Raw genomic sequence first — 15,000 nt, 5'->3', positions numbered from 1 at the left:
GTGCTGTTCTTAAACCTTAGGATCGTAAGCTAAATCTGCCTTGGGCAACGGGCAGAATAAAGCACTGCGATTTAAAACAAATGGCAGAATCTGGTGTGAAAGAGGCCCCCAAACGCTAACAGTAAGCTCGCTCTTTTGATTTACATTAACAGGAAGTTTTCAATAATTATCCCATGTTAGCATTCTTGGGCCTACTTTCTGAGTGGCAATGGGCATGGGATTTTGGGTCCTACTGTGGTCCCACAATGCTATAATGTCAGTTTTTCGCTCCAAAGCTATAAAAATCCAGTGAACAATACCTGCAAAATTAGTAACAAAAAAACACAAGACTGTAAGGGAACTTATTTCAGCAATTCAGAGAGGGAACCTGCATCGTTCAGGGTGGAAGTTCAGAATTCTGCAACAAGGAACTCCCAAACTACTTCAAGCAAAAATTTGTCACTAATTTTGGGAGCAGGACTTGAGCATTAGATGAGCCCTGGCAAAATAAAGTGTTGGGTGGGGGCAAGAGAAAGATACTATGAGAGACTAAGCATGGATGTGCATGGAAACGATTTGAGAAATTAGAGGCATCTCGTTTAGTCAATTAATTTGTGAATCTATATAGAAGGTGTCCCAATCAATTTGGCAGCAGTTTTTCAAACCTGTTCGTTATTTTTAGTACAAGTAGCTACAAAAATTGTGGCAGCACCATCATCTTAGAACAGACGTTCCTTCTCCTTTCCCAAATGGTAGAGAATTCATCTTCTAAGGTGGTGCCTGGCTGCAAAAACGGTGTGCATCATCTAAGAATAAGCACATATTTTCACTTCTGGAATATTTCAGACCTAGGTCTGCCATATTAACCTCATCCACCTGGGTGTAAACCCCACTGAATTCAATAGGGCTTACTTCTAAGTAGACATAGCATTGCGCTGTAGGGCTTCTTCTAGTGAGTAACAGCTCTGCTAGATATTCTCCCATCGGGGCAAGGAGAAGCAGTTGCTTGCCCTCCTCAGAGCACTCAACAAGGGACAGACTCGGACTCGGACTCTGTCACTGTGTCATTACCAGTGAATTTGTCATGTTACAACCGAATTCCTACTGGGCTAAAGTCCCTTTTTCCATGCAACTTCTTGTCTATATTTTTAATTTATACCATTGAGAAATATGATGGACTCAGAAAGACTATTATGTACCATTTTCTATTATCTAACAGACTACAGGCAACTTGACTGAGGGTGTTGTTGTTTAGTCGTTTCGTCGTGTCCGACTCTTCGTGACCCCATGGACCAGAGCACGCCAGGCACTTCTGTCTTCCACTGCCTCCCGCAGTTTCGTCAAACTCATGCTGGTAGCTTTGAGAACACTATCCAACCATCTCATCCTCTGTTGTCCCCTTCTCCTTGTGCCCTCCATCTTTCCCAACATCAGGTTCTTTTCCAGGGAGTCTTCTCTTCTCATGAGGTGGCCAAAGTATTGGAGTCTCAGCTTCAGGATCTGTCCTTCCAGTGAGCACTTAGGGCTGATTTCCTTAAGAATGGATAGGTTTGATCTTCTTGCAGTCCATGGTACTCTCAAGAGTCTCCTCCAGCACCATAATTCAAAATTGACTGAGGGTACTCAGGTTAAATTCAAGAGGGCAGTGACTATATGCTTCTTCATCACATCTTGGTGAGACAAAAGAAGGGACCACTTATGAGGCCATCTCTAGGGATGACACTCTGCTGGAGATATCTGATAGCTAGCACCATAGCATGCCTTGAATGTGAGGAAGTCACCTTAACATTTTCCTCTCTTGGCAGTCACCCTTTGTATACAACAACTTGTAAAAATAGCAGCCTCTTATCTCTTGGAAGGAACATCTCTACCTGTTACATATAGCACTACTTTTAGATATTGGTAGTACTGAGTAGGATCTGGGCAACTCTACTCACTCCACACACAGAATATGGTTCTATTTGTAGTTATTAGCTACGATAGGAAAAAAGGAAAATCCAAATTTAGAGCAAGCGTACTCCTGAAACAACACTTGCTGGGAAACAAACAACGGGGAGATTGTCCAGAAGATTTGGCTGGCAACTGCTGAAAACAGAGTGCAGGACAGGATCCTGCACATTTGGGGAGGGGGAGGGGCAGTGGTGGTACCACACCAACCCAGAGCTTCCCTCACCTTGGTGGCATTGAGATGGACCCTTTTACAGGCATGGCCTGCCCTGTTTTGCCACTTGAGGTGCTTCCCTGCACTGACTCACTGGCCCTTGCACACTGAAGGCCAAGCTGGATACCTGGATGCAGGCAACAGTCTCCCAACAATTTTTTAGTTTAAAGTAAAAGGCTTCTGCCAAAGACTGCAATTGTGAAAGGTGCTTCCTCCTTGCTTCTCCATCTGTTTTTCTGTCCAAAACTACTTCCTAGCTGTTTCTGCCACCTGTAGGGAAAGGATACCGGTGCAGTAACAAGAAACACTCCCACCCCTTCAAAGTTTCACTTTGAATGGATCCAGGAACTAACTTGCTTGAATCTGGAGTGAAATCTGAAATGACACCCACAGTACCAGGCAACCATTGTTGGTGATTCCAGTAAACTACCTGCTACCAAAATACCTGAAAAAGAATCATTAGCTTCTGACTTGTTGAGCGGGAGGGGGGGGAATGCTAAATTTGTGCCATGAGACCTCCACCTGTGCTCCCACTCAAAGATCAAAAGTGTTTGGGGCAGCTTTGCCTTCTTCCAACAGCTTATGTCAGCTGGGCTCATCTCATTATTCATGCCACCACCAGCAAATTAAAGCCAATATGAGCCCATCCCAATTTTATTGGTTCTAGTCATTTTATTATTACCTGGGTTTAGAATTCAAATTTCTCCTGCCCATAATTTCCCTGAGAAGTTCCTCTCTGGCTCCAGGATGCTGGCCGAATTTGTGCACACCTCTAAGCCGTTAAGGAATCCTGGGACAAGCCGGCTTTGAGGGCACTTGAGTGCTCAGCAGAGGCATTAGGCAGCCTGGGCACTAAGTAAGTCTCAGGGCTCCTTGCACCTGGGATATTTGCTTAGCAACAGCCACAATCCCCACCCTCCAGAGCAGGCTGAAGACAACCAAGGGGAGGAGAGAGAGTAGACGGCAGACAAAACTCTTCAGCAAATCAATTCTTCACCACTCAGCAATGTCACAGTTACACCAAGACATATACTTCCCCACTGAGTACTCGGCATCTGCTGGGAAACTACACATCCCTGGGTTCTTGGTACCTACAATGCTGTATGTCCAGAATCTCAGCTCCATCTGCATTGGCTGTGCACACAAGGACTTAAGAGAGACGTGTGGGAAGAGGCTTCCCTGAACAAATGAAGACCCTCCCTCTTCATAGCCCCCTGTGACCCTCACCCCATCTTGCTATACTGATCACTGCAAGCCCTTCCTTGTATCACAGTTTGCTATATAGTCATAGCACCTGCTGACATAGGCTGGATGGCAGTGTCGTGGGACAAATCATTTGAACCTCTGCTTCCAAGTTTCTATCTCATAAGTTAAGTATAGAATTATAGAATCACAGAACTATAGAGTTGGAAGGGACCCTGAGGATCATCTAGTCCAACGCCCTGCAATGCAGGAATATGCAGCTGTCTTATACGGGGACTGAACTTCCAACCTTGGCATTATCAGCACCATGCTCTCACCAACTGAGCTATCCAGGGTTTTTTAAAAAACCAAATAAACAAATTATACTTGCATAATTTATTCTACTTTCATTTCCTGGTGGTAGAATCCAGTTTCGTTATATGCTGTAGTCTCTGATCCTGGTCTCGTCCCCAGCATATTAAGCTAAGGAAGCTTCTGTGCTATATTGCGGATCCTGCCACTCTGCAACTTTGCGGTGTCTGAGCTGATCCTGATGAATCCCAACGAAGTACATTCAAGTCACAGGCCATAAAGGCAGCCACGGGGGGCCACAGATAGAGAAACTCTAGCTACATCCTAGAAAAAGTTCTCTACAGCGGCATGGATAAGAGGAGGCGCCTGCTTTAATGGAGACATGGCCGAGAGCAGCTGAAACCATAAGAAGGCACAAACCTTTCTCTGTAAAAGTTAGGCTATTAATCCATCTCATTCCAAGCATTTTATACCTTCCTTTGAACCTGTCTCCATTTTTTCTTCCTCCATTTTTCAGTCCCCAAAAGTGATTCCCCTCTTTTCTTGGCCTTGGCTGTTTGGTTGAAATTATACTGGGTGTGGGAAGAGAGCAGGCTGCCACTTTTGTACCCCAGTGTGAAGGAGGATTTCTCTCCCCAAAACACACACACCCCTCTTTGTCTCCCCACACCACTCCGAGGAACCTCTTGGCAAACTTAGCAGAGCAATCCCCCACCCCCACCCAAAATACCAAACACCACCCACTGGGTCCCACACAGCTTGAAAATGCCAGAAGTTTGTTGACCATGTCAAGCCAGGCTAACCAATGCAGCGAGTGAGTTCTCCTCTCCTTGGCTAAACATTGTCCTAGAGATCTATCTGATGCCCTGAAGATCCATGTACAAAACCCACCCATCCTGCACCTCCAAACTCCCTGTCTTCCTCCCGACTCTGAGGAAGTCCTTTGTCATCTTTCCTTGATTCCTCTCAGTTGTCTCTGTCCCCGTAGTCATTGTAGAGGACACTCAACATCTGCTCCTCGCATGTCTTCTTGAGGTCCCGACTCAGCTCCATCCAGCTGAATCCATATGGCTTGATCTCACTGTAACGGCAGGCAAGGAATTTGAGCGACATGCGCTGAAGACCAATCTTGGGCTCCTGCAAGAGGCCATGGCACCAGGTGCTGAGGTCCCCAAGCTGGGAGAGAATGAGACCGGCTTTTCTAGAGAGGACAGAAAGAGACAAGGGAAGGGAAGTAGAAATGGGCCTAAGCAGGAACACAGGGAGCAATCTTATACGGAATCAATCCACATCTACACCAGCGGTGGGGGACTTTCTTAGATGCTTATCAAGATTAGCCTTAGCGGATTAATTTGACAAGTGGGCATGGTCAAACAACTGTTGATCACCTAGTGTCATTAGGACACATGATTGACAGGCCGTGGAGGTCAGCATTCAGGTGAACCGAATTTAACTGCCACTATGATTGCTGTATGAGTTACTGAGAGAAAGTGCATGAAACAATTTGAACTGCTTGAAATATTTTGAATTTAATAATATGGTGGCAGGGTTGGAATGGGACCCCCTCCAGATGTTGTTCGGCTACAGCACCCATCACCCCTGACCTTTGGCTCTGCTGGCTGGGGCTGATGGGAGCACAACATCTGGAGAGCCACACGTTCCCCATCCCTGGATTAGAACTTCATCAGCTGAGCTCTCCAGGATATCAGAACCAGTGTGGCATAGTGGTCTGATTGCATCACCTGGGCCAGCAAAGCTCGTTGGATGGGCTTTGGCCAGCAACTGTCTTTTAGTTTAATGTACCATGCAGGGTTGTTGCAAGAGCAAAATGGCAGGAGGCTTCATGGCTACCACCCTGAGCTCCTGAGAGAAAGACTGGGGACACAAGATGTAAGTGGGTTCAGGCTAGACTGTACTCTCCAAGATTCCTCTTTGACAGACTGCCACTAACCTCTCACTGTCATATAAGCCAGATGTTTGGCTTAAGTGTCAGCATGGCAAAGCCTGCAGCCTTTCAGCTTCCAGATGTCAAAGTTACCAACAACCCAGCTTTTTGTTGGGTGCTTATTCTTTGTCATGGCAACTACTGTTGCTAGGAAATAACTTGAAAGCCAAGTGGTTGCTGAAGAAGTGCTCAAGGATGGCAAAGCATAAGAAGCCATGAAGAGTCCTCCCCCTCAGAGTCTTTTTGGGCCAAACCACGTGAGATGATGGGGAACAGGGATCGCTTTACATTTTGGCAAAAAAAGAAAAGAAAGTCTCTAATCTGGATTGAGTCTACAGTGGAGCTCACTCCACCCCACCCAACAACGTTTCCCCAGTGAAACCCATCCTCTGAAGCTGCAACACATAGATTTTCCCTAACGGAGTAAACAGCATGTCCAAAAGGGATTTTCATTAGGAAAACAGTATTTGTGGAGTGAGGGGAGGGGCCAAACATGTATCATGAAGTGCCAAGAGACTTGAACCTATACGGCCTAGGACCCTCGTACCTACGGGACCGCCTCTCCTGGTATGCCCCACAGAGGAACCTATGGTCTGCAAATAAAAACATCCTGAAGGTCCCTGGCCACAGAGAGGTTAGGCTGGCCTCAACAAGAGTCAGGGCTTTCTCGGCTGTGGCTCCTATCTGGTGGAACGCTCTGTCACAAGAGACTAGGGCCCTGCGGGACTTGACATCTTTCCGCCAGGCCTGCAAGACAGAGTTGTTCCACCAGGCCTTTGGTCAGGGCGCAGCCTGACTCCCTCCTCTGGCAACCTGCACAGAATCTTGCGTAACGGTTGCCATCAATTTGATTTTAATTAATTTTTATAATTGAAATGTTTTTAGGATGTTGGATTATTTGATTGTTTGATTATTTGATTGTTGTTAACCGCCCTGAGCCCAGCTTCGGCTGGGGAGGGCGGGATATAAATAAAATTTATTATTATTATTATTATTATTATTATTATTACTATTATTAGTGCGACTATGGTTGCTTTTGGCAAAAACTAAAAACCAGACTTGAAACAACAACTAGTGAACTCCAGCTACAGATCTCTGTCTTCTTACTGAGTTTGACTCCAAGAGAGTTAAAAGGGGAGTTCGGCTTCACTTCCTGCAATGTACACCCCCATTTCTTTGATTCCACTATTGCTCAGAATCATGCAGGTTGTGTAGATTTTTGAAGCAATACAAACACTTGCCAAGTGTGTTTGACCAAGGGCCAAAACAGGATAAATACTACAAGGAGCTGCGGTGCCTCTTCCAGAGTGTTTCCAGGGTGAAAAAGACCTATTACTCTGTCCCCTCCAGCCCTCAAAGCAGGAGGGACATTGTTGGTATGCAAGATGACAAGTGCATTGAGGACAAAATGCTGTAACAGAGCAGCCAGTCTCTTAGTTAAGGTGGAATCTGCAAGTCGCTTGCCCTGTCAGTCACAAGTGCATTTGATCCGACTGCAGGCAGCTGATCCAAGCAGCAAGTTGGATCCCTAAGTTTTATCATCATCCTTATGAGGAAATGATCTCCATCAAATGCTGTTGGGTGATAATAACTTGACACCACCTGACTCCTCTAATTTCAGAGTTTATTTTTTTAAAAGGGAATTAACTCTTACATCTCTCTTGAATCTTTTTTTAAATATCCGTTACTAGTAAGTAAGTATAAAGCTCATCCCTAGCCACTTGCTATAGGGTAATCTGCTCTGAGGCCTATTGATAGGGTTGTTTGGGTATGCAAATTAATCAAGCATTCTTTATTTTTTTCAGTCCTCTGGCATCTAATATGTGTCATTACCCTGAACTAAAGGACAGAACAATGCTATACATATGTGCCCCTTTTATATAAGTTTTATTGTTATGGCTCCCCTCAAAGAATCCTGTGGATCCCAGTTTGGTGACGATATGGGCAACTATGTTGGAATTCTTATTTCCTCACAAAGCCATAGTTCCCAACACTCCTTGGGGAAAGGCAAAAAGGTAAAGGGACCCCTGACCGTTAAGTCCAGCCGCAGACGACTCTGGGGTTGCGGCGCTCATCTCACTTTATTGGCCGAGGGAGCCGGCGTACAGCTTCCAGATCATGTGGACAGCATGACTAAGCCGCTTCTGGTGAACCAGAGCAACACATGGAAATGCCATTTACCTTCCCGCTGGAGTGGTACCTATTTATCTACTTCCACTTGATGTGCTTTCGAACTGCTACGGGGAAAGATAATTACTAATAAACCAGTTAAGCCATGCTGTGGCATAGACACACTCCCAGTATCTTTTCCATTTTACATGTTGTGGCTTAAAGATGTCTAGTGACAATAACTTTGGCAGATACAGTATTCTGAAGCAACCGGCATGGCACAGAAGGTCTCATCTTACCGGGGGCCCAGTTCATCCTCGCATCGCCAGGTGAACTCCCCAAAGCTCTCGTAGTGCTGGTTGTAATGGTACAGGACCCGGTGAAGGCTTGGTGAGCCCAGGTCCAGCAGGGTGTTGTAGGCCGTTTGCTGCTCCTTCCCGCTAGTGTAGCCATTGAAGAGGTTGTAGATCTTGTCTGCTATTTCTGGTTTTAAACAAAAAGGGAAGGTGAAATGTTGATCGACATAGCGAAGGGTAGTTTGGAGTTTAAACAGTGCCTCTTGGAACGAAGCTGTCAGGGAACTGCCATCGGAGCCAGAGGCGGAGGGAAGGCTCCAGAGGGATCCCGGAGAGGGTCCCAGTAGGGAGAGAGGCAGCCCATCTGCTGGGGAAGGAAATCAGCGTAGCACCAGTGGAGAAGGGGGGCAGAAGGGAGAATCGGCGAGGGGGCTCCAGGACTCCTCGCCGGAGACCAGTGGGGAGAGCACGGGTCCTCCGCTGCCCACACCCTCCCTGCGCAGAAGACTTCCACGCAGGGAGAGTAGGAGGAGACTAGGCGTCAAAGAACTTCTTTGCTGGAAGAAGTTCAAGAAACCCCACTGACGGATTCTGCCAGTGATTGAGACAGCCAACGGTGAGAGGCTGTCCAGACAGAAAGGGTCCACCCAGGTAACCTAGCCAGGAGTGGCGACAACTTACGCACGAGCAACCCCTAGAACCATTACAGGAGCATTTCCCCATCACAGCTGCCCTCCTCAACGCAGCATTTTTGGGAAGGGAGATTGCTGGGGAAATAGCCACCCTTGGCAAGCAGGGCAAAGGGGAGACAGGCATTTTGTGTTTCAATGCAACAGTGAAGATGGAACAAGGATTTCAAAGATGAGCTCCAGTAGGCTCTTTACCAGCAACCTAGCTTTGCAACTTGCAGCACAGATGTACATACCAGATAATATATTGTGCCTTTTCAAGGCATCATTTTTCAACCCCAAACCCTAAAATTTATTGTTGCAGGAGTAGGTTTTGCACACAAACACAAAATGATTAAAAATAAAATACTCAAGTGCTGTACGCAGAAGCTTCTTTTGCCAACGGGCAGGTCTCTGCAGCAGCTGTTACCTTGGGCCTTCACATCGTCCACCACCGGGCAAGGAGTCTTCACGGTCACGTCACTTGACCTTGAACGTCTCCCTGTGTTATCCACACCCCAGAGAGTGAACCTGATGATGGAACAGAAAATATCACCAGATACATGCAGCATATATGTTTGGACTGCATGAGCAATTGTGCCCTACATCTTCTGCACCCTTATCTTAATTCAAAAGATGTCTATTCCCCTTTGCTGCCTGCCGCATGTCGGCTCGAGACAAGTCAACAGCTGGTATTGCTACTCACATGTAGGTGGTGTCAGGTTCCAGGCAGCGGATGATCAAAGAGATGGTGGCGGACAGCTTGTCAGGCACCTGCGCTGGCATGGCGCAGGGCGACTTGGCCCCAGAGATGATGTCATCCACGAAACTCAGCACCGTCTCTAGGGAAACAGGCAACCCAGCCATTATCTGATAATGCAGATGGACAAGGAGCAAGGAAGACAGAGGAGCATAGGAAATGTCTGCATGGTTTTAATAAATCATATTAATTTTTATGTTTTTAATAAATTGTATTATATGTGAGTGTGTATTAATGCTTAATTGCTCTTTAATTATTGTGGTTTTTCTATGTGTTTAGCTGTTCTCATTTTTATCTGTAAGACACCTTCTGTCCCTGTCAGAGGAAAAGGGTGGTATAAAAATAAGTATGTAGATAGTAATAGTCATAACGTTAATAATAATAAATTGAAGCTGGAGAGGAGTTTGGCAACCAAAGCCGTTTTACTCTGCTTCTGATTAACTGCTTTGGCAATTAATTCTTAAGGTATTTGCACCCCACCTTCCTGACCCTTCAGGGCGGCTGCAAACCCCAAATAGAAGCAATTGCTTAAACAAGCAAAGCAATAAGAATCAAAACCATCCAGCAGCAACCAGCAGAACTAAACGTAGAAAAGTAACAGAAGAGTTGGCAGCAGCATTCATGGTTCATTTATGCAAGAGTGTGCCAAACAAGAACTGATTTTTTTACTGGCTCTGTAAGGCAGGGAGAGAAGAGGTCAGAAAAATTACACAGGGCAGCAGATTTCACATCCTGGGTGCTACCACCAAGAAGCTCCTATCCATCACACCTTAAAGGGCAGAGAGCCCAAACCTCCTGTGGTGATTGAAGAATGTAGACAGGCTCCAATGGGAGGAGGATGCCCTTTAGATAACCCAGTCCCAAATTGCTTGAGGCTTTAAGTGACACAACCAGTACTGTGAACTGAGCAAACAAACAAACCATGAGCCTTGACTTTTCATCAAATATTCCACGAGATGATGAACTTCCAAATTCATTTCAAATCCGATGGCAATGTACGGAAGTGCTGGCCATTCCCCTCCTGCATTTGCCCTGAGAAATCTGGAACTTTTTATCCAATGTTTGTTTCCTTTGAGATTCTTCAGGTGCTTTACATGAGAAGGAACCTCAAACTCAAACCCTGAATTTTGCTTTAAACCAAATTTTGATGGCAACTCTAAAAGTGAGTCCTGTATAATTGTTTGCACAAAAAGACAATGTAGGAAAAATCCAAATGAGTGTGATCATGATGTAGAGCACAGAATAGGGTGACTAATATGGGGGCATCCAATTCCCTTCATAATATGTCCCGACTCTTTGCAAATGATTGTGGCATCTTCCCCAGGTGTTTTGGGGCTTCATTTTTAAGTCAAACACAGGCTGATACTGAGACACAATGAATGGCAGATGAAGTTGATGGACTATATGGAACTGGCGGAAATGACTGGCAGAATCCGAGACAAGGGAGAAGAGCTGGTGGAAGAAGACTGGAAAAAGTTTAAAGACTATTTACAGAAATACTGTAAAATCAATGAATGTTAGAAAAATGTTGGAATGAAGTTATATGGCTTTAGCAGAAATGTTATAAGGAACTAAGTACAAATAGATTGTTAATGCATTAAAGGGAAAAACAAGGTTAGAATATGTTAAGATAAATTACAGGACAGAAAACAGAGGAAGATGGAAAGGAATTGCTGAAACAGTTAATTGAAGTGGAATACAAAAAGGGAGGTGTGAGGAGGTCACTGAAACAAGTGATGAAAGATAAGATATCGAAACTACTCGATGTGTTTTTAATTGTTTTGTTTTGTTAATTTAATGTTTTTTTGTAGTGTTTTTGTTTTTGCATTGTATTGTATTGTCTTGTTTAATTCTTTTTCTTCTTTTTGTAATCTTTAAACTGTTAATAAATATTATTTTTTAAAAAAGAAAAAGATACTGAGGAACAATGAAACCAAAGCTTGCCATTTAAACATAAAGGGGAAGGAAACTTTTTAAAGTCCTCAGAAATTATTGCAAACCCTTCTGTTTATTCCCATCTACCCACTCTGGACCTCTTTGTGGGGACCAAGCTCTGCTGAATGTGGAGGAAGCCTTCTGAGAAATGATGGAGGTTCTTATGATCATGATGGTTTTTAAAACTGGATTTTGGATTTGGGTTGGAACCTGGATGACTTTAAAACAGGGTTGGACAAATTAGTGGGTCCTATTAGCAGTCAGTGGCTGCTAGCCATGATGTCTATGTTCTCCCTCCACTGCCAGACGCAGTAGGCTTCTGAAAACCAGATGCTGGACAACCCAACTGGGAGAGTATTATTGTGCTCGAGTCCCCCTCTCTGGCTGGACACTGTGAAAGTGCCTTGGGTCTCATCCAGCAGAGCTCTTCTTATGCTCTTATGGTGAGAGCTCTATTTTGTCATCTAAACTGGAACAAACTATTTTGGCAACACTGTGATTTAGTATTAGCCCTTCTTTAAACCACAGAGCCTCTTGGGCTTGCCGATCAGAAGTTCGGCGGTTCGAATCCCCGCGACAGGGTGAGCTCCCGTTGCTTGGTCCAAGCTCCTGCCAACCTAGCAGTTAGAAAGCACATCAAAGTGCAAGTAGTTAAACAGGTACCGCTCCGGCAGTAAGGTAAACGGCATTTCCGTGCGCTGCTCTGGTTTCGCCAGAAGTGGCTTAGTCATGCTGGCCACATGACCTGGAAAAACTGTCTGCGGACAAACGCCAGCTCCCTCGGACTACAGAGCAAGATGAGTGCGCAACCCCAGAGTCATCCGTGGCTGGACCTAATGGTCAGGGGTACCTTTACCTTGAACAATACGGTGTTATATTGCATCAATATTTAATTCTTATGCACACTACCCTGGAATCCATGTTTTGGATGTTTATAATTTTTCAAAAATAATTGTGTAAATGCATTTATAAAAGAATAAACTGCACTCACCAGTTTCCACTTTGGAATGGTCCAAGCGGTCAGTCACCTTCTCCTGGCGGATGAGGTAATCAACAATCTGTACTCCAATTGGGGGTTCCGAATGCTCCCACTCCAGAACTACCAGGGAGCTACTAGGTTCATGAACAGTGGACAACCTCAGCCTGCAGAGGGGAGAGCAAAAACAGAGGTCAGGCTATGGCTAACCCTTGGCAAGCGTCTCCTGATGATGTCAATGGGAATGCCAACTCAAATTCAGCAAAATTCTGACAACAGAGTACCCCCCCTTCTGCCTTCATTTTGCTATACTGTATTCAACAGAGCATCTGATGATGCTTAAGCAACGATGCTCAAATAATAATGTGTTATGCTTATTCAAGTACCTTCAAGCCCCCACAAGGCTTTTGGGGGGGGGGTAACATTAATGAGATGAACAGGGCACACTTTGCCACACCCTGTCTTTGGTGCACAACGCAAAGGGGGTGGGCAGAGGAGGGTCCAACTAGAGATCTTTCAGACACACACCTCACACAGAAGCCAAAATGGGGACAATTAAATGGACACTCTAAATCCAGCAGGCAGATTCAGATTCCATTATTACACCTCAGCTCAACCGACCTTCTCACGGTGAGGGCATAATGGGACAATGACCACTGCCCTGCACTCCTTGGGAGAAGGCCAAAATTAAATATAGAAACAAACAGCATCAAACTCATTACGTTGAGTAAGCTATGAAACCTTGAACTCCCAACAGTTGTTGTTGTTGCTGTTTTTTTTACCCTGGTGGACAGTAAAAGCTTGCCTTTCCACCTGCAGCCTTCTTTGCAGGCTTACTACACTATTGATTTAATATTTACTTTTTGCATCCTGCCTTTTTCCTGCCATGAAAATTCATGACATAAACAGAGTATCCTAAAAACAGCAATAAAACATACACGTGAAATACTCTCAAGACCCAATAAAAAACAGACACCAATAAAATGCACTCTCCTTTGGAAGCAATGGAGCAGAAAGGCAGTGCCTTCCTGCACTTTTTGATGTACACCCTGCTTGCCTCTGGCCTCCTAACAGCATTATGGGGACTGTCAAGAGCTGCAGGCATGGAGATCAGGCCATGGGTGCCTTCTCTCCCACACCAGATTCAAAAAGGAACAGTCTGATCAAATCCACCACCACCATCATGATTCTGTGAAAGAGACTCAAGAGAGGCAACTCTGTTTGGAAAGGCGAGATCCTCAGTTTTCAGCCATTATTTCCCTCTTTATTTCTGGTGCTGGAAGAATATTTGCTACAACAAACAGTATCAAATGAGGCCACATTTCCCAAAAGACATTTAGCAAAATCTCAAATCTGCAAATTGATGGCGGGGGACACCTACATAGGGCGTGGGAGGGGGGCACAGGCTGGAAGCCCATCAGCACCGAAGGCACTTGAGTCACACCGACACCAGTCCTCGATGACGTCCCCACTGCCTGAGCACCACAGGGAACTCATGGTGGCCTCTTGCAACAGCTGAGAGAGAAATAAAAGGAGAACAGGAATGAGGAAAAGCACAGGAGGAACATCAAGAAAATCCACACCATGAGCTGAATTTTCATCCTACCCAAGGGCTGCAAAGCAGGGGGGCCCTTCTGACAAATTTTGTTGAGAGGCCTGCAAATTGTTTGCTCCTTTCACACTAAGCCATGGTTTGGTTTAGGACTAGGTCACTGAGTACAATGTGCAACAAACCTGTGCAACAAACTAGTGATCAAAACAGAAGTTCAGAATTCAATAACAGAAGACCAGCATGCTATTAACATATCAGTCCTCTTCTGCAAACAGAAAGTAATTCAGATGGGGAGAATTTAATAAGCACAGCTATGCTGACTGCAGTTAATCTGTTTCTAGCCATCATTGTTTGAGAAGATTGGAAATGTCACCATGTTTTCTCCCACTCCCTCTGCCCCCTTCATATAAAGCGTGTTCTCATTCATAGAGAGCATGTGTTGCAGTGGGGTCTGTCAGGCCACCCCTCTGTTGATGGGTGGGTTAGTTTGGATGACCATCTGAGTTGGGTTGCTGGTCAAATTTTGGTGTTGCCATTTAGGGGGTTGGACCAAAGGTTATAAAATGAAGTCACGCAGCACTGACTGGGCTCTTTTGCTGGGGATCACCCGCCCACCCTCCCTAATTTAGGGCTCTTGGCTGACCTTGCTATGCCTGTCATGGGGTCACCTGCTTTGGGGGCAGGGGCCTGGCAGGCTGATTGGCTGGTGCCATTTGGTTTTTGCTTAAAGGTAAAGGTACCCCTGCCCGTATGGGCCAGTCGTGTCCGACTCTAGGGTTGTGCGCTCATCTCACTTAAGAGGCCGAGGGCCAGCGCTGTCCGGAGACACTTCCGGGTCACGTGGCCAGCGTGATGAAGCTGCTCTGGCGAGCCAGAGCCGCACACGGAAACGCCGTTTACCTTCCTGCTATAAAGCGGTACCTATTTATCTACTTGCACTTAAGGGTGCTTTCGAACTGCTAGGTGGGCAGGAGCTGGGACCGAAAGACGGGAGCTCACCCCGCCGCTGGGATTCGAACCACCGACCATGCAATCGGCAAGCCCTAGGCACTGAGGTTTTACCCACAGCGCCACCCGCGTTCCCGGTTTTTGCTTAGTGCGCAGCAAATCGTCACAACTTGTACG

The 15,000-nt window shown here is 45.7% G+C and overlaps 1 protein-coding gene across 2 annotated transcripts in view; it reads right to left on the bottom strand.

The window, feature by feature from the left end:
- Positions 1–3,171: 3,171 nt before the first annotated feature.
- Positions 3,172–15,000, bottom strand: part of ASTN1 (astrotactin 1) — a 196,849-nt gene continuing 185,020 nt past the window's right edge. For both annotated transcript variants that reach the window (XM_081915031.1, XM_081915030.1), the window contains exons 18-23: positions 13,705–13,838; positions 12,339–12,490; positions 9,359–9,494; positions 9,083–9,183; positions 7,988–8,171; positions 3,172–4,835 (exon numbers count right to left, since the gene is read on the bottom strand). In XM_081915031.1, the coding sequence (XP_081771157.1) occupies positions 4,601–4,835; positions 7,988–8,171; positions 9,083–9,183; positions 9,359–9,494; positions 12,339–12,490; positions 13,705–13,838 (942 nt within the window). In that variant the 3' untranslated portion in view covers positions 3,172–4,600. The remainder of the gene's footprint in view (positions 4,836–7,987; positions 8,172–9,082; positions 9,184–9,358; positions 9,495–12,338; positions 12,491–13,704; positions 13,839–15,000) is intronic.

This window comes from Podarcis melisellensis (assembly GCF_964234715.1).
Source record: "Podarcis melisellensis genome assembly, chromosome: 6".
Classification (NCBI taxonomy): Eukaryota; Metazoa; Chordata; class Lepidosauria; order Squamata; family Lacertidae; genus Podarcis; species Podarcis melisellensis.
Note: the sequence above shows the minus strand (reverse complement) of the source record. Positions and strands in the feature narration are given on the sequence as shown.